At 38.2% G+C, this 26,734-nt stretch overlaps 1 protein-coding gene across 2 annotated transcripts in view; it reads left to right on the top strand.

Moving 5' to 3' along the window:
* The first annotated feature begins 3,866 nt into the window (after window positions 1-3,866).
* The window catches only part of LOC136678042 (myosin-binding protein C, cardiac-type-like), a 51,623-nt gene continuing 28,755 nt past the window's right edge, over window positions 3,867-26,734 (top strand). For both annotated transcript variants that reach the window (XM_066655817.1, XM_066655816.1), the window contains exons 1-17: window positions 3,867-3,891; window positions 9,942-10,211; window positions 11,421-11,597; window positions 14,138-14,224; window positions 14,686-14,834; window positions 15,079-15,196; window positions 15,413-15,461; window positions 16,305-16,349; window positions 18,780-18,839; window positions 19,369-19,371; window positions 20,397-20,420; window positions 20,685-20,848; window positions 22,130-22,262; window positions 22,457-22,459; window positions 23,448-23,572; window positions 24,072-24,177; window positions 26,161-26,327. In XM_066655817.1, the coding sequence (XP_066511914.1) occupies window positions 3,867-3,891; window positions 9,942-10,211; window positions 11,421-11,597; window positions 14,138-14,224; window positions 14,686-14,834; window positions 15,079-15,196; window positions 15,413-15,461; window positions 16,305-16,349; window positions 18,780-18,839; window positions 19,369-19,371; window positions 20,397-20,420; window positions 20,685-20,848; window positions 22,130-22,262; window positions 22,457-22,459; window positions 23,448-23,572; window positions 24,072-24,177; window positions 26,161-26,327 (1,705 nt within the window). The remainder of the gene's footprint in view (window positions 3,892-9,941; window positions 10,212-11,420; window positions 11,598-14,137; window positions 14,225-14,685; window positions 14,835-15,078; window positions 15,197-15,412; window positions 15,462-16,304; window positions 16,350-18,779; window positions 18,840-19,368; window positions 19,372-20,396; window positions 20,421-20,684; window positions 20,849-22,129; window positions 22,263-22,456; window positions 22,460-23,447; window positions 23,573-24,071; window positions 24,178-26,160; window positions 26,328-26,734) is intronic.

Consider the following 26,734-nt stretch of genomic DNA (forward strand, 5'->3'; position numbering starts at 1 on the left):
ATGTGCAAAGTGATATAAGAGATGGCCAAGCTTTCGGTGTATTTTTTCATTCATTCATTCATTGTCTGTAACTGCTTATACAGTTCGGGGTCGCAGCAGGTCCCGAGCCCACCCAGAATTCATTCATTCATTCATTCATTATCTGTAACCGCTTATCCAATTCAGGGTCGCGGTGGGTCCAGAGCCTACCTGGAATCATTGGGTGCAAGGCGGGAATACACCCTGGAGGGGGCGCCAGTCCTTCACAGGGCAACACACACACACACACACACACACACACACACATACTCTCACACCTACGGACACTTTTGAGTCGCCAATCCACCTACTAACGTGTGTTTTTGGACTGTGGGAGCAAACCGGAGCACCCAGAGGAAACCCATGCGGACACGGGGAGAACACACCATCTCCTCACAGACAGTCACCCGGAGCGGGAATCTAACCCACAACCTCCAGGGCCCTGGAGCTGTGTGACTGCGACACTACCTGCTGCGCCACCGTGCCGCCCCGCCCACCCAGAATTGTATTTTTTATATATTTATTTAAATATATTAATCATTTAAAACAAAGTTTACTTCAAAATTTATTAAGGCATATAAATGAAGTTTGATGATTAGTTCTAGATCACAAAACAATACTTTAGCTCATGCCAGATGGATTGGATGGTTTGTGTATGTGCTGGGGTTGATGGGAAGTTGTGGCTGTGTTTGCAATGAGTACACTTTACTCAGAGAGTGCAGATCTATTGCTCAACAGTATAATGTTTGTGTGTATGTGTTTGTGTGTGTGTGTGATTGTGTCAGCAATTGGGTACACTTTATAGTGATAAATAAAAAGGAAAAATATTGGTTTGCTTTTATTAAGTAAAATAAATAAACATATACGTATATACTATTAAATAGAACCAAACTCTACTTTTCATTTATGATTCATCATTATCTGTGTACATGTAGGGAGCTGCCAGGGTCTTTCTGCCCCTCCTGACACCCTTGAGACCCCCTGCCTGACCTGCTACAGGGGCCGGCTATTCCTAACTCCCAGCCTTGGCCCTTATACCCTTCTAAAAATGCTGTTGTTATTTGAAGAGGTAAAGGCCAAAGGTGTCAGCCCCCTCAATTAATGATTGTCTGAGTTTGTTTGGCTCTGTAATGGGACGTGTGATACGTGTGCCTCTGAGGGCTACGTGTTCAAATTTCATCAGCGACCCAAGGAAGTACCCTCCCATGAATCTCCAGTGAGATTACTGTACACTTGTTGTTCTACTGAATTCCACCTGTACTCTTTTATATTTGCTCCCTAATTTCAGTGTCTCTCAATTCAATTTGACAGCGGTAACACTCTAACATCCCATTCAGGTCATGCCATGCAGCTGACACTCTTCCTGTTCATTACAGATAAGCTTAAGATGATCCTACTGGAATTGCAACCAGGTAAGGAAAAGCCCAGCTGCAGGTCCCAAGGGTAATATATAGACATTACAGCAGACAGTTGTCATTTACAAAGGCCCTCTGGCAGCACTCAGTCCCTCCCTCCTCTGTTGTGTGCAGTTGCCTGATTCCTTGCTCCTGCTGCCAGCAGCTCTTGACCATCTGCTACCAGTGACCAGTTGCTGACAGGTTTGCAGATCAGGGTCGAGGAAAGATATAATGGAACAATGCTGGAAATGTACAAGAAAGAAGCGATTTAAAAGCAAAAATTATTTAGCATTAGATCCAAGTGGAGGGGGCAAATAAGGACAAGCCAGGCATTCATTCAGGCATCAGGCATTTCCATATGGCCTGTCCATCATCTCAGTACCCTTGTTTGTTCTATAACTAGGCTCAGGTTGTTTGTACTTTTCTCTAGATTTCCCTTTAGCAGACAAACACAAACACACATTGTTGTTATAGTGTTATAGGTAATTCAGAAATATCACTCAGAAAGTTTATCCTGCTAAACAGCAGTTAATGAGTGAGTGACATTAACAGCTGTCACTGTGGTGGTACCCTCAAGGCAACAAAATTATATACATTACATTATAAATATACACCTCTCCTGGAGGAGGGAGCGTAATGTATCTTCATGGAACACAAGTGGAATTTAACACCACTGTTGTACCTTTAAAGGTACATTTACACTGTTTGTACCTTTAGTGGCCAAAACCGTTCCTCTACCAAACATTTTTCGGAGAGTGTACTGTCGGACACACTCAAACTCAGGTATTTTGTAAGTAACAGACCCAAGGCAGAGTTGTATCTGTGATACAATACTAACAAACTGTTACTTTATTATTATTATTATTTTTATTATTATTATTACAGCTTATTTGTTATCCAAATTACCTAAGTTCAAGGTCAAATCTGTTAAACAAGTGAAGACATAAGGAGGATTCCTATCCATAAATTATCCACCTTATTGTTTTGAGAACACCCCCTAGCTCTTCACAAAAGATGAGAGAAGCATTGTACAGAGCCCAATGGATTAAAGGATAATATGAGCTGCCAATATGTGGCTGATATTTTTGTGTCGTTTGGGCTGATGACAGGAATGGTTCAGCAGGGGCAGTGACAAGCTTTGAGTGAAATATGATGACAGAGACCAGCCGTACACCAAGTCATTGAAGACTACTGTTCCCATGCACCTGCTAGTTACAGGGCTGCACAAAAAAAAACAATGCACAAAAAGCTGAACTTACACCATTGTTATTGCATTAAATGAATAGCGTAGGCTAACGTCATTATACTCAGTTCAATATTCTTTGTCCTTCTGTACAGTTTGGGAGACATTTCAGCTATGTTTACTTGTGTAGCATCAGCAGGCAAGAGTTGGCTGTGTGTGTGTGTGTGTGATGATCTGTGATGGATTGGTGCTCTGTCCAGGGTGTGTTCGTGCATTGAACTGATGAGTCTGGGTAGGCCCCACACTCACAGCGAACCTGACTGGAATGTAGCTGTTACAGAAAATGAATGAATGAATGATAACACATGAATAATAATCAAATTTGTAGATATTGTAAAATTTGTACACCAATTTAATGATATAAGGGTTCTCCATATCTTTAATATATTCTTTATTATTTTGTATTAAACTTCCTCAAATTCGCATTAAAAAGCACCCATTGAGAAGTTTACTTTTAGAGCTGTAATAGTCATTCCCTAATTTTTAATATTCAATATTTATTATAACTATAAACTATTTAAACATCTCCAATTGCCTCCCACCCTTGTTTGGAACTTTATTTTAAGAGTGTATAAACAGAAGAATACATGGACACTATATATCGAAACATAAATAGCAACATCATGTGTTTAGAGAGTCTTTCTTGTCTACATTCTGCAGGGGTCTTCTCTTTTTTTAACCCCTTCATTCCACTGAATAAGGTGTGGCGGGTCATAGATCTGGAAGGTGTGAGAGTCTTCACCGGAGTCAGAGACTAAATTTAATCTCCTTTCCTCGTTTAACCTAAGCTCACCTCCTGCTCCTCGGGTCCTGTCAACTGGAGGAGGTGTTGGAGCAATGACCAGGAATATGTTCAACATTTTGGAAATGGATGGACTGGGAGCTCAGTGTGTGTGCGTGTGTGTGCGTGTGTGTGAGTGTGTGTGTGTGTGTTTGTGTGTGTGTGTGTGTGTGTGTGTGTGCATTTGTGTGTACATAGAGGGGAGTTTCTTTGGAAGTATCAAGGTATGCATTCATTATCTCTGCTGAAGAGAAAGCAAAGGGGCTGGGTCTAGATTGTATGACATTGTGTGTGTGTGTGTATGTGTGTGTGTGTGTGTGTGTGTGGGGGGGGGTTCTAATAAAAGAGAAAGAGGGTGGCCATCTGCTAAGCCTGTTTGTCTTTGTCAGAAACTTGTTTGTAAGGGACACTTAACAAGAAAAGCAGGATGCCAGAGCCAACCAAAAAAGCAGGTAATGGAATGTTTTGTGGTTTTAAGATGAAGTGTTTATAAAAAGGACATTTCACTGGTAAAATTGATTGATTAAGAAAAATGTTGACTTTGATTGAGGAAAAGATTTTGAAATAGCAGGGTTCCTCATCTAATCCATGCTTTGTTTATGTGCTAAAACAATGGGGTTTCTTAAAGTATATGAACATATATGTTGCATAATTTAAGCAGAGCTGGCAAATGCATGTCCAAAAAAAAAAAAAAATACTCAGTCAGTTTGAAATGACTGGAGAAGCTGTTCAAATTGCAATAATTTAGGGCAGTTTCACTATCACTTATAACTACTGCTTCCTTCTGAATTAAATTAAATGAAGTTAAAGTAATTTAAACCTGAAAAGGATGGTCTGCTGCTCCTTAGCTCCAACTTGTGAAACATTTTAGGGTCTGACTTGTAGCATGTGTAGCTTGAAACAGAGAGTTTCACTACAGTTCCCACGATGCCATGAGTGAGAGCATTCATAAGGCGCAATTAGGGACTAGGACACACAGAAGGACTTCAAAGGGAAGTGCATCTGTCATCTGGGCTGCAATTTATCACAGCCTTTTTGAGCTCATCACTATGAGACATGATGTTTATGAGGGTCCCTGGAGGGTAATATTTAAAGTAGTAACTATCATGTTACCAGTTTCAGAAGCATATATCATACTACATATTACATATTTGATCTTTTGGGGACAGAAATGTATGAACCACATGGTACACTGGATTATATTAGTAGATACATTTAAATGTCATACCTGAAATGTCAAATAAAAATAAATTAATATGTAACATTTCAGTTGACAAAAGGCTGGATAACTATAGCCTATGTTTAAATATATAGAAAAATAACTGTTATGTTTTTATCCAGGGGAATATAGACTTCTTTTATTGATTACTTTGGGAATATTTGTAACACTTTGTCAAAACTAACCCTACCCTGTGGAGGCTGTACTTCACTCAGGCGAACTCTCAATGTGAGTTATTCACTGCAATGCGATACTGTTCCTGCAAACAATAAAGAAATTAATTTGATGAAGATACAAATTCCTAAACCTATATACACAATTCAGAAATCATAAACCACAACTGACAGAAATGCTACAGTTCAGCTGTATGTGACTTTTTTATGAAAACAAAAAGAACTAAAGCATATTCTGTTTGGACATTTTAAATGTTATGCATGCTCGTTTGTGTCCAGCTCCTTTCCCAAGCCTGTTTTTAGCATTCTGCAGTTTTTTGATGAGTGACCATGACTTTCAGAATTGGTCCTTGTGTTTCAAATAGTGTTGGCTAACACTGTTCTGTTGACAAGGCTTTGTCACTGTCGCTTTGGCACACTGTGTACAAGAAGTTCTGGATGTGGAACCAGACAAAGAAGCCAAGTCTGGCAAATCAGAGCCAGTTGCTGGGCTTTGGACAAGTGCGACACTTAAAATTCCACTGAAATCAGAGTGTAAACATATCCTCAGCTGGAAAACACTGCAAACAAAGGCTTGCCATGTTTTCAGCCAAAATCATTCCACATGTCTCTGAAAGTATCAAACTTCCTAATACCACTCACCTGATGAGCCACTGTGGAGTGATAAGTGTTAAGATCCACAGCATTTAAACCATGCTACCCTGTCTCTTCTGATGATCCCGCTAAGCAATTAGGACTTAGCAGGAAGATTCTCTAATCTATGCACAGTCTCTTTTCTCGTGCTGTAATATCCCCAGCCTGCCTAGAGGTTCAGTTAGATCCAGTCTCTATCTTTACTCACTCCTTCTGCCACTTGCCTGCAGCTTGAAAGTCCTGGTTGGGTGAATTTGTCTGTTTGAGATCGTCTTTGGAACACTGCAGTTAAAATCACTCATTCCTTCTGTGAAAAAAAAAAAAAAAAAATAAATATATATATATATTCTTCATTAGTTTTCTGGTGCCTACTGCCTTAAATTATGTACCCTAGCTATGACCAGCCATCACAGAACTACTTCATTGGTCATTTGACCATAACACATTTATGTTATTTATTCAGCAATGGTTTCCATCACATAAAGATGGTATTAATTTATTAACAGCAAAAAATGTGTCATTCTCAAGAGGAACAATGTCTTATTAATGTTTATTCAATATTTTAAAGCTTCAGGTTGTATTTCCCCCACAACACCACAACAAACATGGAACAATACAGGACAGAAGCTCAGCTCCAAACTTCATCTCTCCTGCTCTTTGTTCTTCACACCCTACTCTTTGCTATTTAATCCAGTCTAATGAGAGTAACCCTTTGAAACAGAACCATTATTATTTGCCCCAGAGGTCAAAAATTTTGTGCAGAGGTCAACTGTAACGTCATGATTAGAGAGTACTTGAAAGAGGATATGTCCTCATGGCTCAGATGTGTTCACTCATCTGTCAACACCAACTTTAAAGCCTCTTCGGCACAAGCTATCAGTATTTGGAGGATGGAATAGCTCCCCTGTCTATCTTTCCTTACTCTGGATTCAGGTGACTGATAAATGTTCACTGTAGTCCTGTCCATTGTGTCTTGGCCCTATTTTGTGGCACAGGAAGCTTGTCCTTCATGCTGCTCTTTGTATTAAATTAGGACTATAGACTATATGTAAATTAAAATGTCTGAACATGCTGCTCATCTTCTTTTCTGCTCATCCATTTCAGGAAATATATGTATAAAGTGAGAGAGAGAGAGAGAGAGGGAGAGAGAGAGAGAGGAAATCAACCTTGTCATGTGAATATCCTTTTTTCCCTGAAATTCCAACCTCTGTTCAGTCTACAGCAGTGAAGAAACAAAGGTGTAGAACAGAGTATAGACCAGGGGTGGGCAATCTTTTCCGCAAAGGGCCAGTGTGGCTGCTGGTTTTTGTTCCAAGCAACTAGGAGGTCACATGATCATGTGTTTTACTCAAGCCAACTAATTAAAGGAGTGAAATCAGGTGTGCTTGAACCTGAATGGACTTAAATCCAGCAGCCACACCGGCCCTTTGTGGATAAGATTGCCCACCCCTGGTATAGACAATACCACAGTTTTCAGATAGTGAGAGAGAAAGCACAGTGACATTCTTCCAATTCTTGTCCATCCACAGGAATAGAGTTCACCTAATCCCTCTCACCACTACGTGTGGTCTGCTCAGTGCACTGGGTCATCTACTAACTGGACACATATGTATTCTATATTTGAATGCACTTTGTGCTATATAGATTACGCATAATGTACGTAACGCTATGTAAATAAATGTTTGGAGTGGGATTTCTAGGAACCTGCTCTAGTGACAGTATCATAAGATACACTTTACATTGTTTATTTGATATTTATATATCTTTTTTCCTGTTGATATTCAGTTTGCAAAGGAAATTGATCAAATTAATCTAATTGCTGCTATTAGTTATAGTAGACTATAAATGACACAAAACATCCTTAAGACCAGGAAGGTAACCCTTACAGAAATTGAGGAGTTTTACAAGGAGCACTAAATTGATACTCCTTATGCTACATTATGCAGCTCTGATCTATAATATACAATTGTTTAGGTTTGGCTTTGAGACGCTTGAAATAAAACTTTATGTTGGCTTTCTGTTGGGAATGGATTGTAAACATCCACATCCTATAAAGTTCCTATATGTATAAAAACAAAGAAAAAATGGTTAACCTCCTTGGTCTACATGTGTGTGTGTCTTTGTGAGGGTTTGAGTTTTTGATGTTCCTACTTAATATACTTTTGTTGTTATGGTTAATATTTCAGCTATTATTCAAACACAGACTGGACTGATGACTGTTAACTAGCTTTCAAAGTGTTATTTTGTTCTCATTTTAGTAATAATGGCAAAATGCAAAATGATATACTGAATGACTTGCACCCAGTGGCAAAGAGCCTCATTTACAGAGGAAAGCAGAGGATAGAATAATGCACACCCACTGAAAACAAACAATACTGTGGAGAAAATAACAAGATTCTAAGAATAAAAAGCCATTAAGGCAGCTGTGAATTCTCAGTCAACATCCTATTATTGCTGACATTCACTGGTTATAGAAAAACTGTGCATTGTGAGAAACCACTTATTATGAGCCAGGAACTTATTATTACAGAGAAATGGTCCTTTAAAAATTCTGTAAAAGAGAAGTGATAAGAGCCTGAAGAAATTATGAAATGTTTATAGAATTGTCAAAATATATTTGAATTGTAAAACATTCCATAATAAGCAGGTGAACTGGTAAAAAGCAAAGCTTTTATTATGATTTGGTACAAAAGGACCATCCACCGGATGTACAGTGGCACAGCAGGTAGTGTCGCAGTCACACAGCTCCAGGGTTCAAATCCTGCTCCCCGTGACTGTCTGTGAGGGTTTCCTCCGGGTGCTCCGGTTTCCTCCCACGGTCCAAAAACACACACTGGCAGGTGGATTGGTGACTCAAATATGTCACTAGGTGTGTGTGTGTGTGAGTGAATGTGTCCGTGGCCTTTGAACCCCCAGACCATATGCCATAAAAAACTATCATGCCATTGTGACAAACATAGCCAAATGACCTAGGGAGCACTTTAGAAAACCCTCGTCAAAAAACACAGTCCACCACTATATCAAGCAATGCCACATGATACTCATCCTGAATCTCCTTACTATACAAGGAGAAAGCCTTACATCAATCCTGTGTGGGAAATCTAACTTTCCTAAAGTTCTCTGCGCCTAAGCTTAACTCACATGATCCAAAAGACATTAGAAATGTGCTGTGGTCAGAGGAGTGTAATGGATGCAAGAGCATTCTGATATTTATCAGTGATAGGTGCAAAAGTAACATCTCTCATGATTATGTGGGTGCATCAGTGACCACAGCATGAGTGACATATGTGAGAAATTTCCATTGATGTAGAGCTGAACACAGGATTTTTAGAGAGACAAATGCAGCCACTAAGACTACACTTTTCCTGGGAAGTCCATGGTTATTTCAGCAAGACAATGCCAGGCGTCGTTCTGTACGTGGTACAATGGGGCTTTGTAGACATATATTTCATGTACCTGACTGACCTGCTTGCAGTCTAGATCTTTCCCATGGAGCATCATTAAGTGAAATACCAGGGAAAGTTGACCACAGACTGTTAAGCAGCTTAAGCCTTATCAAGCAAGAATGGACAAAAACTCCACTACAAAATCTTTCACAGTTTGTATCTTCATTTCCCAAATGATTAAAGATTGTAATTAAAACAAACTTGATGTAACACAGGAGTTGGTGTGTTCTCCCCGTGTCCGCGTGGATTTCCTCCTGGTGCTCCGGTTTCCTCCCACAGTCCAAAAACACACGTTGGTAGGTGGATTGGCGACTCAAAAGTGTCCGTAGGTGTGAGTGAATGTGTGTGTGTGTGTGTGTTGCCCTGTGAAGGACTGGTGCCCCCTCAAGGGTTTATTCCCACCTTGCGCCCAATGATTCCAGGTAGGCTCTGGACCCATCGCGACCCTGAATTGGATAAGGGTTACAGATAATGAATGAATGAATGAATTGATGTAACACAGTAGTAAACAGTAAGACTTTTTTTGAGTGGGTTACAGGCATTAAACTAAGTGTGTTTATATTTAGAAATCATGTTGTTTAGTGAAAACACTGAATATCTTTCTTATTGATTCTGTCAATTAAATAAAGCTTCCAGTTTCTGGAAATTATGTTTGTACTATGCATTATGGCTAGAAAAATTACACTAGATTTCTAATATCATGTTAATTGATAAGACTGATCCATTGTTGAGCCATTGTTTATTTATGCATTTAAAATCAAATTGAAATCAAAATGGACTTTTGCATATTGCTTGTTCATGTAAGTGCCCATACCAATTATATAAAAGACAAAAAGTTTTTTTTTTGTAGTCGTTGATTAAAAATGTTAATTATGTCACCATGCACCAATGGGTGGGGAAAAATAATATTAACCAATAATATCAATTTTAGCCTGACACACTTACATCTACCACGAGGTTTTATCTGTTACCCATTAAAGTACACCAGCTGCCTTTACATAGCTTATTTTTCCCCTATCCACCCTCCCCAGTGTCTGCCTTCATCAAGAAACCAAAAAGTCAGACCACTGAGATTGGGACAACAGTGGTATTTGAAGCAGAGACTGAGAAAGCAGATGCCAAAGTAAGATGGCAACGGGACACTAAAGACATCACAGCCAGTGACAAATATGCAATATCTGCAGAAGGCAATAAACACTCACTCACCATAAAAAATGCTGCCCCAGAGGATGCAGCAGGATATGCTATAATAGCTGGGGGTTCAAAATTCAAATTTGAGCTAAAGATAAAAGAAGCAGAAGGTAGGTTATTTTGAGAGTTTTGCACTTCTATCCTGGCTGGCTACCTGTCACATTTGCAGAATGTTGCATCCTCACCTGACACTTTGGACCTTGGCACAGCTCATCTTGACCTATATCACTTGTCACGGGCACCTTTTGTAAAACAGCACTGCTTCGTTTTGTAACACAATCACAATCAAAATTAGTTTGCATTCAACATATATCTTGATTTATACTCGATATGTTCACTAACACAGGAGAGGTTACCACTCTTTCTAAGGTCAGTGCACAGAAAAGGCCCACTGGGAACTCAGCTATGAAATACCAGGCCTCATCTAGTCACAGCTTAAAACACAGATGACCTTCACCTTTGGCTCTGGAGATTACTTTCCTGAGAGGCACTTGACAGCATGGAGAGTGTACATGGAAAAACTGATAGCTAAAACTTCTAAACATGACAGACATAGCTGAGGAATATATATTCAAGCAGCTTTATTTAACACTCATATCAGACTAAGTCCTTTCAAATACTGTAAGGCAGAGTCATTTGTTTTAGCTAGTCTATATTTCTAGGCATTTATTCTGTGGTGGGGTAGTTACTGAAAAGGGTAATCCATTACAAATTACTTTTTAAAAAATGTAATGAAATTTTATACTTAAAACGTCTTGAAAAAATAATCTCACCTATCATTTTTTTGCTCATGAGATGCTCTCTACAATTCACACACAAAATGATATAATAATGGGAAATTCAATGCTACTTTCTTTAGAAACATATAGCAATAAACCTCACTTAAAAGGCATTATGAAAATCTAATGCTTTTTAAACCTGAAAGACTAAAATGAAAGCAGTTTCATGCTAAGTTTCATCTAGGCAGAAGGTCAAGCCTAGAGGATTATAAGTTTTTCATTCATTTAAAAGCTTATATGATTACAATCATTTAAAAATAGTTAAAATTACAGGAAAAATCCTGTGTAGTAATTAAGTTACTGTAATGTGTTGTATGGCACAACCTAAGCCACCACTCAACCCCCCACCTCCACCACCTTATCATTTAGAGCTAAAGTACAGGCAAAGATTGAGCTAGCTCTATTTTTCAGCATCTATTCACTCTGTACTCCACATTGCACCTCAGCTTTAGTCACTGTAAACATTATCTGGCTGTGTTTCTCCTCACATTAGACCGAATAAATTCAGTATCTTATGATAATATTTATAATGTTTCTCAGCCAAAGGCCTGGCAAAGGCAGCTGCTAAGACTGCGATAAAAGAAGCCCCCCCAGATACAGCGCCCCCTGTTGATGTTCCTCCAGCAACCCCAGCAGACGCTCCATCAGATACCCCCGCTGAAGCTCCAAAAACTTCAGAGACGAACGGTCATGCCCCAGACCCTGGAGCTCATGATGGTAAGTGAGTTTGGCTATTTTTGAACTAATATAACACATTAAATAGCTAATAATATAACGTTTAATAATAATATAAAAGTGTAATAACTAGGCCCCCCACCCTAGCTATTACACTTAATAAGTAATGACAAAAATGTTCATGGGTCAAAGACGAGATAAATATTATAAAAATATATTCATATAAGAAGATATACCTTCAGTTTACTCAATTTGTACATGTTTACTGAAACTTAATAACTTATAATTTTAATGGAAAATGTATGATTTTTGAAAAAAATCAAAAAACCCCAAAATGTCATTCAGAGCAACTGTCCTCCTAACTCTTCAAGGAATAATACATTAAAAAAACGAATTAATCCAGCTTAAAACATATTGCTTTGGCATAATTGTACAAATGTAATGTGTGACATATTAAATGATATTCCATCAGATGTGTTTTTTAAACTTTCAGTCCCCATTTTCCTAATCTTCAGCTGTCATTCAGTAAAACGCTAATAAAGAACCTTATTTTGAAATGAGATCTTTTTACTGCAGTCATGTGACCATTTGTAACAACAAAGGGAGACCCCAGGGGACCCTTCAGCACAGACACAAGTTCAGTGAATTTCAACATTATTTCATAAAACTTTCTTTACTCACATAGTACATCAAAGAACAACATTCTGTACAACACAGAAAACATAATATTGCAGTTATTTTTGTATGTAGAGAAGGTTATTAACATTTGAGCCAATGTGAGCTTTGGCTAATCACTGGGATAACTGTAAAATGTGCTAAAGTAAAATATCTGTCATTCAGTACAACAGAATGTTATACTGACTTTTTAATATTTTAAAATTATTATTAAATATTAAAAGCACTTTATTCCATTCTAGTCGTTCTTAATAAAAGCAGAAATTACAATGAATATTAATAATGATGTTTTTTTTTATAGATGCCCTTATATGTTAAAGAGAGATCAGCTAGGTACAGACAGATATTGAAGGAAAATCCTGTTGACAGGGAGAAAAAACCAGCAAAGAGAAGAGAAAAGTGATTGTAATGTCTTGAAATAAGATGGACAAAGTGAGCAAAGTACATGTAAGATAGGGTGACCAGACGTCCTCTTTTACCCGGACATGTCCTCTTTTTTAGACTTAAAAAAATGTCCGGGAGTAATTTCACAAATGTCCGGGATTTTGTTTTTCTAGAGCTTACGTAGAATTTCGAGAAGCGTTTCGTTCACAAAGTAGTGCCGCCCTCCCCTACTCCGATTGGTTCGCTTCAGTGAGAAGGGGAAGTAGCCTAAAATCTTCTGATTGGACGGTCTGACTGTAGAGCTACCGTTATTGGTCGACAACCTTCTCTGTAAACATTTAATTGGTCAGTCTGCACGTCAGTAGTCCTTGTTTACGTCAGGCAAAGCTCATGTACCCGCCCTCATCTCGAGCAGCTATCCGTAAGCTGAGTAAGCTAAACGTTAATCTAAGTTCTCGGATGAATTAAAAAAGAAATTACAATGTTTTGTGTAGCAAATAAAGGTGTAAAGGACCTAAAAGCATACAGAGGTTCAGCTAAGCATACAACAGCAACGAGGGGCAAGAGCTCATCACCCCCACCCCCCCGGAGGCGTGTCCTCTTTTTCACCATCTCAGATCTGGTCACCATATGTAAGATGTAGGATAGATATGGGAGGAGCTACATCTTAAACAGGAGTCTCATTTTATTTAATGCGTTCTGGTGCACTACAAGTTGTTATTATAGATTCATTAGCTACGTTTTAATATAAAAATGTTTTATAAATATACTGAAATGCTTTAACAGCAACCATTTTTTCATGCTATTATTTAGGACTTCAAATAATCTCAAATTACAAATGATCTTTTACATAAGTTTCTTGTTTTATTTCAGAGTAAAGGTTATATTTTTTCATAACAAGTATACCTCTGTATTGCCTTACTTTTTTCATGATGGGGTAATACCATAACACATACTTTCCACTAGTGTGGCATATTTTCGTTCTACTACTGCTTTTTAATCAGTAGAGAACTAAAAAACAAATTAAGTCATGAATAATCTGATGTAATAAGATACTTTGGAGTATGTCATTTAGCAAAATATAAAATCATCATACAGAGCAACAGAAACATTTGCTTAAATTAACTGTAATTACATATATGTTTTTTCATGTGAATGCAAGAGAACTATACAATTTAACCTTTTTATTTTTTTGGTACTTGGAAACCTATTCATCTTTCACCCTCTTATGTGGAAATGTGTGTGCCAGGGTGAAACTGACCAAAACAGCTTTTATGACAATAGGGACAAATGTCGTTGAAATAAGCCTTAATATATGTTTATGTAGGTTTATGTCATTTATATGAAGGTATCATATAGACGTACTGGAGTTATCCAATATCATTAGCAATAGCACTACTTAAATTGGACTGAATATATAATAATTAATGTTCAGCATCCTATAAATTAATTCTTTATGGCCTATTTATTCTCTGCTTTTTTTTTTTTTTTTTGCTCTATCTGCCTGTGTCCTCATTCCTCAGGACTCCCAGAAAGCCATCAACCAGACACTAAGACAGATCTGACTGGACTCTTCACAGAGAAACCTCAGAGTGGGGAGGTGACTGTAGGTAAGCAATGGCTACTTTCTCTTTTTAGGCCATGTTTAAACTGCATATACAAATGCAGTGCTAAATGAAACTCAGATGAGAACTGGTGTTGTATAAAAATCAGCATTTGGTTACATTAAGGACCTATATTCTGCTTTTTACAACAGTGCATCTATTCCCTGAGACCCAGTTTTGCAAGAGTTGTGCCACAAACTGTCATAATATAATTTATATATGACAAAAAAACACTTAAAATTTACTTTAAATTGGCAGTTTATTTACTGTACGAACAAGGTTACGTATTTTGTGGAATGACGTTGACTCAATTAAAATATATATGTAAATTATTATTTGTGACATCACAAAAACAATTAATTTAAAGCAGGCTGTTTTTCATGGTATATATGTATGTTTCTTTTGCCTGGAATTGAGAATCAGTTCAAAGCTAGGAATGCAGAAAGAACACTTTTTATCCTGTACAGGTGAGAACATCACCTTCATTGCTAAAGTGTGTGGTGAGTCTCTGCTGAAGAAGCCCACAGTTCGATGGTTCAAAGGGAAGTGGATGGACCTGGCCAGCAAGTCAGGAAAACATCTACAGCTAAAAGAGCACTATGACCGCAACACTAAGGTCAGCTATGACCTATCTATAACTATGTCCTAGTTATGGATGCTAATTATGATCAATATATATGCAAGTTTTAAAACTATATAATTTCCATATTACAGTATGTATAAGGGTGATTTCAATAGATGTCAATATAGTGAAACACAATGTGGCACAGTGTCTGTGTGGTAATTTTATATCACATGGTTACAGCAAATGTTTCATACAGTAGTTGGGTTTTTTTACAACTGTCCCACCGATTTTGCAGATATACACCTTTGAAATGCACGTCATTGCTGCCAAAGCTAATTTTGCTGGAGCTTACCGCTGTGAAGTTTCTTCCAGGGACAAGTTTGACAGCAGCAATTTTGAGCTGACTGTACATGGTGAGCAATGATTGTTTGTTATTATGGGTTACTAGAATAAAGTAATGCTGATGAATTATATGAATCATGTCATATCTGAGACATTCAAGTCAATTCTTATTTCAGAATGTGATGAAGGATCATTGGAGAAAATGTAAATTTATCTCCACTATATAAAAATTGTTCGTGCTGAACTTGAATCTGTGTGAATGGATTAATGAGTGTCTTTTTTCACAGAGTCACGATCAGTAGAGGGGTTCGATATCCGTGCAGCATTCAGACGCACGTGAGTGATGCTTTAATAAACACATTTTTTTATTTGAAAGAAATACAGAAAATGTACAATATTAAACCTCCTGCTCCTGTTATAGCTAAGTTATTTACTGAACAGTGTCAAATGAAATGTAAACCCCACATAAGGTGTTGTTCTGTCATAACTGCTTAAATTTGACCAAATAATCATCAAACACATCATCTAAATTTTGATTAGTGTACAACAGGCTAGTCTCTGGAGCAGCACAGAACCATAAAACTATGACAGAAAAGATTCTCAAACTTAATCATAACAAAAATCCTCATATTTTATTATACATTTGTTCTATGTTTAGGTCTTGTTGTGTTAAACTTGCTATTATTAGTGTTTACAATGGATTGCCCATTTAAAATTGTCCAAATATGTCCAGGTTGTGCACTTATTTATTCTGGTTATAGGCTACAGACCCACCACGACTTTGCAAAGGATAATTGAATGAATGAATGATAATTTTTGATAAAGAAATATAGTTTTAAAACATTGTATGTTTTAATTATTAAGTAAAATCACCTTGTTTGATGATAAATTGAAGTGGAAAAATATGGCCTATTAGGGCTTCTGTATAGAAACAAAACTTGTACCTTCAAAGTAATTCATTTTTTCCATTTTTTAACCTAATTTGACAAAGTCAGCTGCCACTATTCAGCAAAACGTCATAATGTACCCACCAATAGAAATGGCTGCAGAAATGCTGAAGGAAAAAAAAGTGAATACTTTTTCCCCACTTCTTAATTTGTAAGTTTGGAGGTACGAGGTTTGGTTCAGACACTAATGGTATCAGATTAAAATGGAAGATAATGTTTAATTATCACTCAGGAGCGTGTCTTCAGGCAGTAAGAAGAAGATGTCAGGACCTGGAAGGTAGTTAATGGAGTTTGTTGCAATAGCACAGGGGCATATTCCTGCAGCTTAAGGTCACAAAACAATCAAGTGATTTCTCGCCAATCTGAGGCCTTGTTTGTGTTCTCCCTGTCCTTCCATGCCCTCTTGTCATTTTCCTGTCCTTCCTACCTTCCTTTTTTTCCTTCTCTCCATTGTCTTCACTTTTATCTCTCTGTCTGGGAACATTTAAGGAGTGTTGACTCATATCACTGATGTATGATTCCTTTGTGAGTCACTCCCTTAGAATGGTGTAACCTCCAGCTTTGCCTTGAATTTCATCTCTGTCTCTCTGTCTCTGTCTCTCTCTCTCTCTCTCTCTCTCTCTCTCTCTCTCTCTCTCTCTCTGTTGAGAACAGTGTTTCATCCTTCCTTTATATACGTAATGACGGACCTTCAAGAGAATATGATTTCCCTATCCACTGATTTTTACAAGTACAGTCCCAAATATTTCTAGGCTGAAAAATGTGTAATAGCTAAGGAAAATATCATCATGGAAAACAGCTGTGTACATGTATAAGTCTTTTATCGACTTAGAGACTGTGAACAGTTTGTTTTGAATTTTGTAACATGTTGTGTTTATGGTAAGGAGTAATTCCTAGCTCTGAAGCCCTGACTATGAATATATTTCATCCCACACATTTGAAGTAATATATTTTACATGCTCTTTCCTGGAACTGACAACTTATGAAAATCAGTGGAGTCTATTGCACAAACTCTCTCAGAGTGTGTCTTTATTACCATCTCACTATCTCACTATCAGCAAACATCTGGATAACACCAGGCTTTAAGACAGACACTCTTCAGGGGAGTGTTTACATGAGTAGGGAAGTGGACAGAGCTTGTTGTAATGCTCTTACACACACACACACACAAACTTTATCCTTTCAAAATCCTGATGTACGCCTAAGATCAATGAGAAAAGTCCTAAAAGAGATTAACACTGCTGCCTTCAATAACGTGCCAAAGCTGTTTGAACAGATCTGGGGCCTGGTATGGATTCCATAAATGACTGGACATCACTACCACATCCTCCATTTACACTCAGGTCTAAAACCTCACCTTTGATTTCCACCAACAAAGAGCTCTTTCAGTAACAGCAGTACACACAAGCTTCAAATAAGCCAAAGGAGTGAATGAAATGTCTCAAAGGTTCACAGACTAATCAGTGTTCATGCTGTCGAGTGCACTTCCATACATCAGTGCAGTATGCCTCTGAAATGTATGATGAAAATGGAGTCAGTTACTGGGTCTGCCACACCATTCATTTAAAAAAATGTATGATTATAATGTCAGTGTCCAATGAAAAACATGTATCTCCATTTTTGGGAATGGGGATTTGAACAGAGCAGCTGTCCTTAACTTTGTGTGAAAATTTTATGAAGAATGGACCAATAGAAATGTTCCAAAACTGCTTGAAAGGAAATCTGTTTGTATTGACTTCATTGAAAGCTAAGAAGGTTTTTCCTTCTTAATAATTTGCTATTTTGGATGTTTTTCATTGAATATCGACTCCTTATACTAATGTTGATTTTAGTAATAGGTCAGTAAAAATATGACCCAACTTTCTATTTCCTCTAAACGTAGTCATCTGACAAAGACATCCCTATGTCCACAGGGTACTAAATTCCCAGGGTCCTTTGTTCCCAATAATTTTATTTTTTCAAAAACATTTCTAGAAACATCATATGTTTCCAGGGTCCATTATATCATAGTTGGAATATTTAATATTCACGACATCAACAGCATTACAAAACACCTTTACCAAAATGATCAATCATACTAACAGCGAACCTACAAAAATCTTCAATAACCTTTAATACAACCAACAACTTACTTGTCGACTTGTCCTTAGCACATTGCTCGATTTTATGATTAAATCCTTAAAGAGCATTTAATGATAATATCAGCCTGAATGGGCAGGAGACACTCATACTAAATGTGAATATAAGACCCTGGGAACATAGGTGTGCTCTCTTAAGTGGATATTAGCATTGTGGCAGCTGCATACCATAATGATCCCACTCTTACATCATGTAGCCCCAAATAGACCAGTTGTTGTGGTATGGTGTACTGTTACCTATAAAAATTCACAGAAGTACAGACATCCAAATGGCTACTAGTAATGACCTGAGCTATGCTGGGCATGTTTGTCCTTATTATAGAGGCCAGTATGTCATAATTAATAAGATGTCACATAATAAAAATTAATACACACAACTGTGCCAAGATTTGTGTAGTATTAATTGATTCTGCTGCTAGTGATATTAGCTTCTCACCTCCAGTACAAAATTGAAAATGCAAAATATGTAATGATTGACTACATTTAAGGTAAATTGTGGAAGTTGGATTTTTGGCCAAACTACTCATTTAAGCTCACTTTGCATTGTGGCTGATTTTCTCTACCCACAGTAGCACTGAAGGAGGTGAGGACTCAGGTGAACTGGACTTCAGTGCTTTGCTCAAAAAGAGGTGAGCCTAGTATCATCCAGACATGTCGAAATACATCAACGTATTCTGAATGTTTCAGTCTGCATTTCTGCATCCTGTTCAGTGGCCAATGCCCTGTGGAAAAGACATTGGTTTTCCCAGCCTATGGAGTTTTTGAAGCCACACTTCCCTTTAAGCATTGTAGCTTTTTTTGGTTTATTGCAGAGTGAGCACCATTTTCAGTGCTCTTAGTACCTTCGTACAGTGCTTTTGGAGAACTGACGGCTTGAATATTTAATCATTTGCATGAATATGATCAATACTTACTGCTCTTAAGTAACATCTGTACTGCTGGATCTCCTCTCATGAACATTGATGTTAACAAAACAGTGATTAAAATTTAATTAAGTTTCATTCTAATTCTGTATTGCAGCAAGTGATACTTCTGTATACACATTTTTTGACTGCAGTATATGAATAAAGCCACAAAGTGGATTGATGTCTGTCATTTCTTTTACTGCTGTTTTCATGTTGTTTTATTCTCCCCTTGTGTGTGACAACCTGTCTATAGAGAGTAAGTGACTGAAAGAATTCTAGATGCATGTGTACTTTGTCATATGCAAGTAATTAATTTCTCAGTGTCCTGCTGGCATTATTCCCCTCTAATCTTTGCTCAAATGGCTGATTCCTCACAGTTCTCAGTCTTCCAGTCCTGCAGGAGGCACCCTCACTTCCACATTACTCTTGATTGCAAGCTAATTAATTAGCACACAAAGGTGGTAAATACATTTTGTATTAACTAGGGTGACCAGACATCCTCTTTTACCCAGACATGTCCTCTTTTTTAGACTTAAAAAAATGTCCAAGCGGAATTTCACAAACGTCCGGGATTTTGTTTTTCTAGAACTTACATAGAACTTCGAGAAGCGTTTCGTTCACAAACTAGTCCCGCCCTCCCTTACTCCGTTTGGTTCGCTTGAGTGAGAAGGGGGCGTGGTGAAGTAGCCTAAAATCTTCGGATTGGACGGTCTGACTGTAGAGCTACCGTTATTGGTCGATAACCCCCGCCCCCCGGAGACGTGTCTTCTTCTTCACCATCTCAGATCTGGTCACCCTAGTATTAACGTAATATTATTGATCATGTTTCAACTGTTTGTTTTTGCTCTAATTGTTAGAGAGTTTTTAGGCATTAATCTCACACACTTAAATCTAAATAAACCTGTGAAATTAAAAATCTCTCACAGAACGCACTCATAATACCACAAATCCCACTTCACTTTTTCAGTGTCAAAATAGATTTGTATATACAGTTGTTTATAGGGAAGTCTGTAATATTGCCTAGACATTAGCATGTGAGGACCATTGACTGGTTTCTAGATCCAAAACGAGCCTGATACTAAAAGTTAGTGTTGTTTACTGATTTGCTGATTCTTTAAGCTTTAGAACAAAAAAGTAAAGTAAGAAGTAAGAAGAAGAAGAGTTTGCTAGACTGGAAATGCTGAGGAGGGCTATGCAATTTGCATTGTTTGAGTGTTGCATTGTTTGTTAATCTGCTGTTTGTCTTGTCATGCCTTTGGTTCTGCTTCTGAATAAGTGCAGCAGTTTCTTAAAAAGCAACCAACGGTAAGAATTAATTCATATCTCTGTGTATATTTAATGTGTGTCACTTTTATCTTCTTGCTAGCTGCTATTAGTTTATCATTATGTGCTTATAATGTTGCTAACAGAAGATACACCTGCTTTCTTTAGAGCATCTAGTGTACCTAAAGTGAACTTATTGTGTATCTGCGTCTAAGAATATATTAGGTAGAATTTGATATTTGGAACATCATAAAGTGTAAATATGTGCCTGATAAATAATCAGCTCCTTCTGCTCTCTTAATATAGCATGGTCCAGGCCAGCACAGAGCCTGGTGTTGATGTGTGGGATATACTCAGTCATGCTCCAGCCTCAGAGTATGAGAAGATCGCCTTCCAGTATGGAATCACAGACCTGCGAGGAATGCTCAAAAGGCTGAAGAAGATGAAGAAGGAAGAGAAGAAGAGTGCAGGTGTGTGTAGAGCTGTTAGGCCCTCGGATTTTCATTACAAGTACCCCAAACTATGTAGTATCCCTAAATAAATTATTAATTTGTCTTCAATCTTTTTAGAAGGTTTTAAAGGCAATGAATTCTCAGGAAACAGCTTACTGAATAATACTATATTGAGCATACTACAGGAGAACTATGTGGTAGAGGTAAATATAGGGGTCTTCTGTTTTTTTTTCTGTTCATTACATATCACTTTAAAGTTGCAGTAAGCATGTTTTCAGACTGTCTGTCTGTGTTATTGAAGTTCACATACCTAAGCACCAGAGGTCGCACATACAGAAACCAAACCATTGCACTAGTCATTAGTCAAGGTGACTTCCAGTGGCCAAGCAAGTGAACCGCAACTACAAAGACTGTCATTCTGGTCTGGAGTTAAATATTACAAATGGGTTTCTCAGGGATAGAATGCAATGTTACTGATTCCTTTGCAAAATTAAAACAAAATTAAACCTGTTCCTAATAAGTAACAGTTAATACCAGTTGGTATATGTAATACACTGGCCTAGTGTACCTTTAATAATCACACATCATGGTCACAGACATGACCCCTCTTGTTCCGTTTTGAACCGATACGGGACACGTTTTGTTACGCATTTTTGAGGTCATGCTTTTATGTCTGAGATATAAACACGCAGCTCTCCCAAAGCCAGAGTGAGGGGCAGATTCTGCACAGCTCCTAAACAGAGAATACACTTTTCATTGGTCATCACCTTTATTTAGCCAATCAGCCAGAGTTATCTGTCCATCATTCCTTTTGTGGTGGCGCTGAGAGCAGCAAGTTAGAGCTGAAACACTGGGAACTACAGTTCTGCTTTAGATAGAACTAATGTTATCTGAGCTCCTGTGGCTTTGCTTAATCTGTAACTCGCCAAAGAAATTTGCTGCTATTAGGCAATTACCCCAGACCCCTGTGGTTAAATCTTAGCCCTCTAATCATTAATCTCTAGTGACAGCCCTGGTCACAGAATGTGCTCATTCTACAGTTCCCAATCCTCTTTACTTGATGTTTTCCTATAGATAGAAAGGCATTTTAGTCACAGTTCATTCTTTTTGTGTCTCAGGCTCCAGTCTGTTCAAAAAAAACAAACTGTTCTTCAAAGACACTGAATCAGTCCATCTTTTCCCCTTGCTTCCTCAATCCAAATATGATTTCAGCTAGCGGTGTGGAAACACTTACATTTGTCGTGTTTTATTCTGTCTATTCAAAAATATCCTTTAATTTGTCACCTGCCCCTTTTACAGCTTTCCTAAAAAAGCTGGACCCAGCCTACCAGGTTGAAAAAGGACACAAGATCAAGCTGCAGATTGAAGTGGCTAATCCTGACATAGAAGTGAAATGGTTGAAAAACGGGCAGGAGATTCACCCTACAGGAAGGTAACTTGTCAGTCTATTAAAGAGTAAGCTACATGAAAATAAATACCTGTTGATAAATGTTGTCAATGGCAATATTTACTGATTGCAGTGACCTAAGTGAATTAGAAATGCTGTCTCTTCTGCTTTTTTTAAAATTATATTGTGGACTTTTGGATGGATGGACTTCATTGCTCTCCTTCAACTGAAACCCTTAGCAAGTGAGTGGCTCCAGTTGGTCTGTGCATGAAAGAGCAGGTCCTTCAGACTCTCTGTGCATGTGATAAGCTGTCCAAGGTCCTGGGGTTAGGCATTTCACACTGTCTGGACTATGACTGAGTAGGAACATTATTTAGTAATAAATAGTAACGTACACTGGGAGGACAGTTGTCATTGTTTTGTTTTTTGCTTATGACTTAAGAAATAGATTTATATTTACTTTTTTAAATTATTATTATTATTATTATTATTATTATTACTTTACTTTACTATTTTTACTTTGTCTTTTGCAACATAAATGCATGTACTATATATTAAATCCAGTCACCAGTGCATCTAGTATTTGGATGTTGTCCGTATACAGGGAATGTGTTTAGAACTAACTGCTGATCCTGAAGTAGTCAAATAAACCATTTGATTGGATCTGTGTGTATAAAAGTACATTGTGTTTAGAACTGCATGCATGTGATGCAGTGTGACCAGATCTGTATTCATCTATAAGCACATTCTGGTCTATCTCCACGTGTGTGCACACATTATGGTCAGATCCGTGTGTGTATGCATGCGCTATAAATAGCACTGAATGTGTGAATAAATGCACAGCAGCTTATCGACATTCACGATTAGTTGTCATGTAGCTCCTCCTTTCTATGATTATTTCCACCCCTCACATTGTTTCTCAGAAGACAGTGGACATTTGAATGTATTGCACGATGATTAATTTGAACACTGCATGAAAACAACCCCGTTTTTTTCTGGATTCAGAATCTGCTGTTGTAAAGATCAGTTGTAAACACACTGTGTTTTCTCTGGATGATTATTTAATCACAGTGATTAGGCAATGGTTATCAGATGTTAATGTCAAGTGTGACCGAGGCCTTAAATCACATCTTATACATTTAGCACAGTCCCTATATGCAGTGAGATTTTGTCCCCACCTACAGGGCAAAGTTAGAACTGCCACTCAGGGTCTGTTTCCTTTTTCTCCAGGTACATCTTTGAGAGCATAGGCAACAAACGCTTCCTCACCATCAACAACTGCTCTCTGGCTGATGATGCTGCCTACACCTGTGTGGTGGGAGATGAGAAAAGTGTCACGGAGCTCTTTGTTAAAGGTACTTAATGAGGCAGGGGATGTGGTTATAATGGATTGTAACAATGTGGTCAATTAATTCAGACATATACAGTGCTGGGTAAAGGTCAGAGACTACATTTTCTTTCAAAGTAATTCCAAAGACATTCAATGATATTGAGGTCTTGGCTCTGGTGTGGCTTGTCTTTTGTTTTGGAAACAGTTTTTGGATGTCTTCCAGGTCTTGCATGGTTGTTAGGGGTCAAATATTATCCATATATATTTAAAATATGTTTAGCTCCAATTTGAAATCCTGTCTTAGAGGGTGGATTATGATATTTCATTTCCTCAGAAATATATTGTGAACAATGAATAACTTGAACTTACTTGCCAATTTGATTGGAAATTAAATAAATAAAGTTTAGGCCCTGTGTTCTGTGCAGTACTGATAAACTATACTCTACTGTTTGCCTCAGTAGCGAAACTTAATGCTCTCTCTCTCTCTCTCTCTCTCTCTCTCTCTCTCTCTCTCTCTGTGCCAGAGCCTCCTGTTCTGATAGTCCATAATCTTGAGGATCAGATGGTGATGAAGGGAGAAAGAGTAGAGTTTGAGTGTGAGGTGTCTGAGGAAGGAGCCCATGTCAAATGGTAACAATGAAATCTATGCACTCTCTCTCTCTCTCTCTCTCTCTCTCTCTCTCTCTCTCTTTCTCTTTCTCTCTCTCTCTCTCTCTCTCTCTCTCACTCTCTCTCTCACACATACACACACACACACACATCTCTGCCATCAGTCAAAGCCCATGGCTTTCTATACTTGGGCAAGTCTTAAACTCCAGGCTTATTTTTCTCAAGGCTAGTTCTGCAGTAAATATTACAACAGAGAACTGAAAAGAGAAGGCAAAGATTTCATGCAACATTATGGAGTACGTTCCTTGGATGTCCAGTAGGTGGCACGAATGTCCCTTCCAGAACAGCTGGCCATAGCCTTGGCTGACTCAACCTGGCTGACAGAGAGGCTGGTACGTGTGTGTGTGAGGGAGTGAATGAGCCGTGCCTTCACCTGATCCGGTTCCAAGGCCGTATATCACCCGGCAGCTCCGTAAATTATCAGCGCCTGGAAAAGGTCATGCCAGCCTTTTAGCACCTCGGCAGTGTCCTCTGCCGAAATGAGAAAGTCACTGTCAGTTCATGGCAACTGCACTCCACCGTCCCACAGAGGGAGGACTTTCTTCATGTAGAAAAGAAAAAAAATCAAAGAAATGATCTCCTTAATATCTCTGAAATGGAATACCACACAATATAAATAAATAAATAAAAAAAACCAGACAGGAAATGAGGAGCTATCAAGGTTACTTACAACTCATCATACGCTCCAGCTCTGTGGGCTTTATTTATCTGACAATGAGACTGACTCATGAACGCTAATAAACTGAAGCTTGATTCACTTTTATGGGACGAGTCGTGAGGAGAACTTTACGACCATCTGTGACTAGTCGCTGACACAATTGTACAGGTTGGAAGTCTGATTGACTCCAGGCATGGTCACCAAATAAAAGGCTTCCTATCAAGATTTAAGAAACTCTGATTTTACAATTTGTATAATGGCTGTGAGTATTTCTCACCAGGTATGACTTGACCTCTTGACCTTTTACATTCATGGTCTTTAACACACTCTCAAAATGGCCACCACTCCTGTTTGCCCAAATAATAAGCCGATGTGATGATTTCAGTTGCTTTACTGAAATCATCTTCAAACCTCACCTTATTTGACAAATTAAAAGAAACTAATGTTTATGTGAGTAATTTTGGGTTATCATTTTTCAGTTTGTAATATAAGTGATGAGTGAACCTAGGGTGACCAGACGTACTCTTTTACCCGGACCTGTCCTCTTTTTTAGACGTCCGGGATTTTGTTTTTCTAGAACTTACATTGAATTTCGAGAAGCGTTTTGTTCACAACCTAGTCCCGCCCTCCCCTACTCCGATTGGTTCGCTTGAGTGAGAAGGGGGCGTGGTGAAGTAGCCTAAAATCTTCGGATTGGACGGTCTGATTGTAGAGCTACTGTTATTGGTCGATAACCTTGTCTGTAAACATTCAATTGGTCAGTCTTCACGTCAGTAGTCGCCCCCCCCACCCCCGGAGACGTGTCCTCTTTTTCACCATCTCAGATCTGGTCACCCTAGGTGAACCATTAGATGGTAAAAATTGCTTTGCCAAAATAGTTTTGGGTCAGCAGCACCTATTAGGTTGTGGAAGTTGCTGTTTCTAAGTTTGTACATTGAAAGGAAGCTTTAATTTTGCACTAGAGAATGATATCCAATAATGTGTGAAAATGAGAGACCAGGATTAATTTATGGACTCTCCAAGTAGCCATTAAATTGTAGTTAAGGGATATGATTATTCCTTTGGTAAGTATATTTATAAAAATGGGACTTGTAATAGCTTAAAAGACCTGCCACCATCTTAAAAACAGAGCTTAAAACTTAAAACTCATCTTTCAAATGGGAAGGTAGGAGGAGGAGACAATGGTAATCTTTAGTTCATTCATTGGTGTTTCCTTTAAATTGACCTTAAAAACTAGCTCTAGTTTGAGTTTGGGTGTACTTTAAGGCCGCATCTGAATTTTCCAGGGAAAAAGATGGAGTGGAGCTCACTCGGGATGAGTCCTTCAAGTATCGCTTTAAGAAGGATGGCTGCAAGCACGTGCTGATCATCAACGAGGCCACTAAGGAGGACGCTGGTCACTACCGAGTGAAGACCAATGGAGGGCAGTCTCTAGCTGAGCTCATGGTGCAAGGTTAGTGCTTTACTATAGCACTGGGCTTAATTAAGGCAAAATATAGCAAGTACTTTCATACGACATATTAATTATAACATTTCTTCATATCCTTTCAAACTGTAACAAAATGCAGAATATATTAACGTCTGTAAGCCTTACATGACATATGACACACTATGTTTTGATTGTCTGTATGAATCAATGTCAGGTGGATTTTTTCTTTATTATTCATTGTGGTATTTGAAAGCCTTGCTCTAAAATTAGTAGTTCCCCACTGATAAAAATCAGAAATTGGAAACTAGGTTAAAGTTCATATTTCAAGATTGAACTCTGCCTTCCCCTGAAGAATTTGGGTTTATAGACCTTTTCAAGCCATTCGTCATCCACAGCGGGTGCATGACAAGCCACGTGTCAATCAAAGTAGA

This window comes from Hoplias malabaricus, chromosome Y, assembly GCF_029633855.1.
Source record: "Hoplias malabaricus isolate fHopMal1 chromosome Y, fHopMal1.hap1, whole genome shotgun sequence".
Lineage (NCBI taxonomy): Eukaryota > Metazoa > Chordata > Actinopteri > Characiformes > Erythrinidae > Hoplias > Hoplias malabaricus.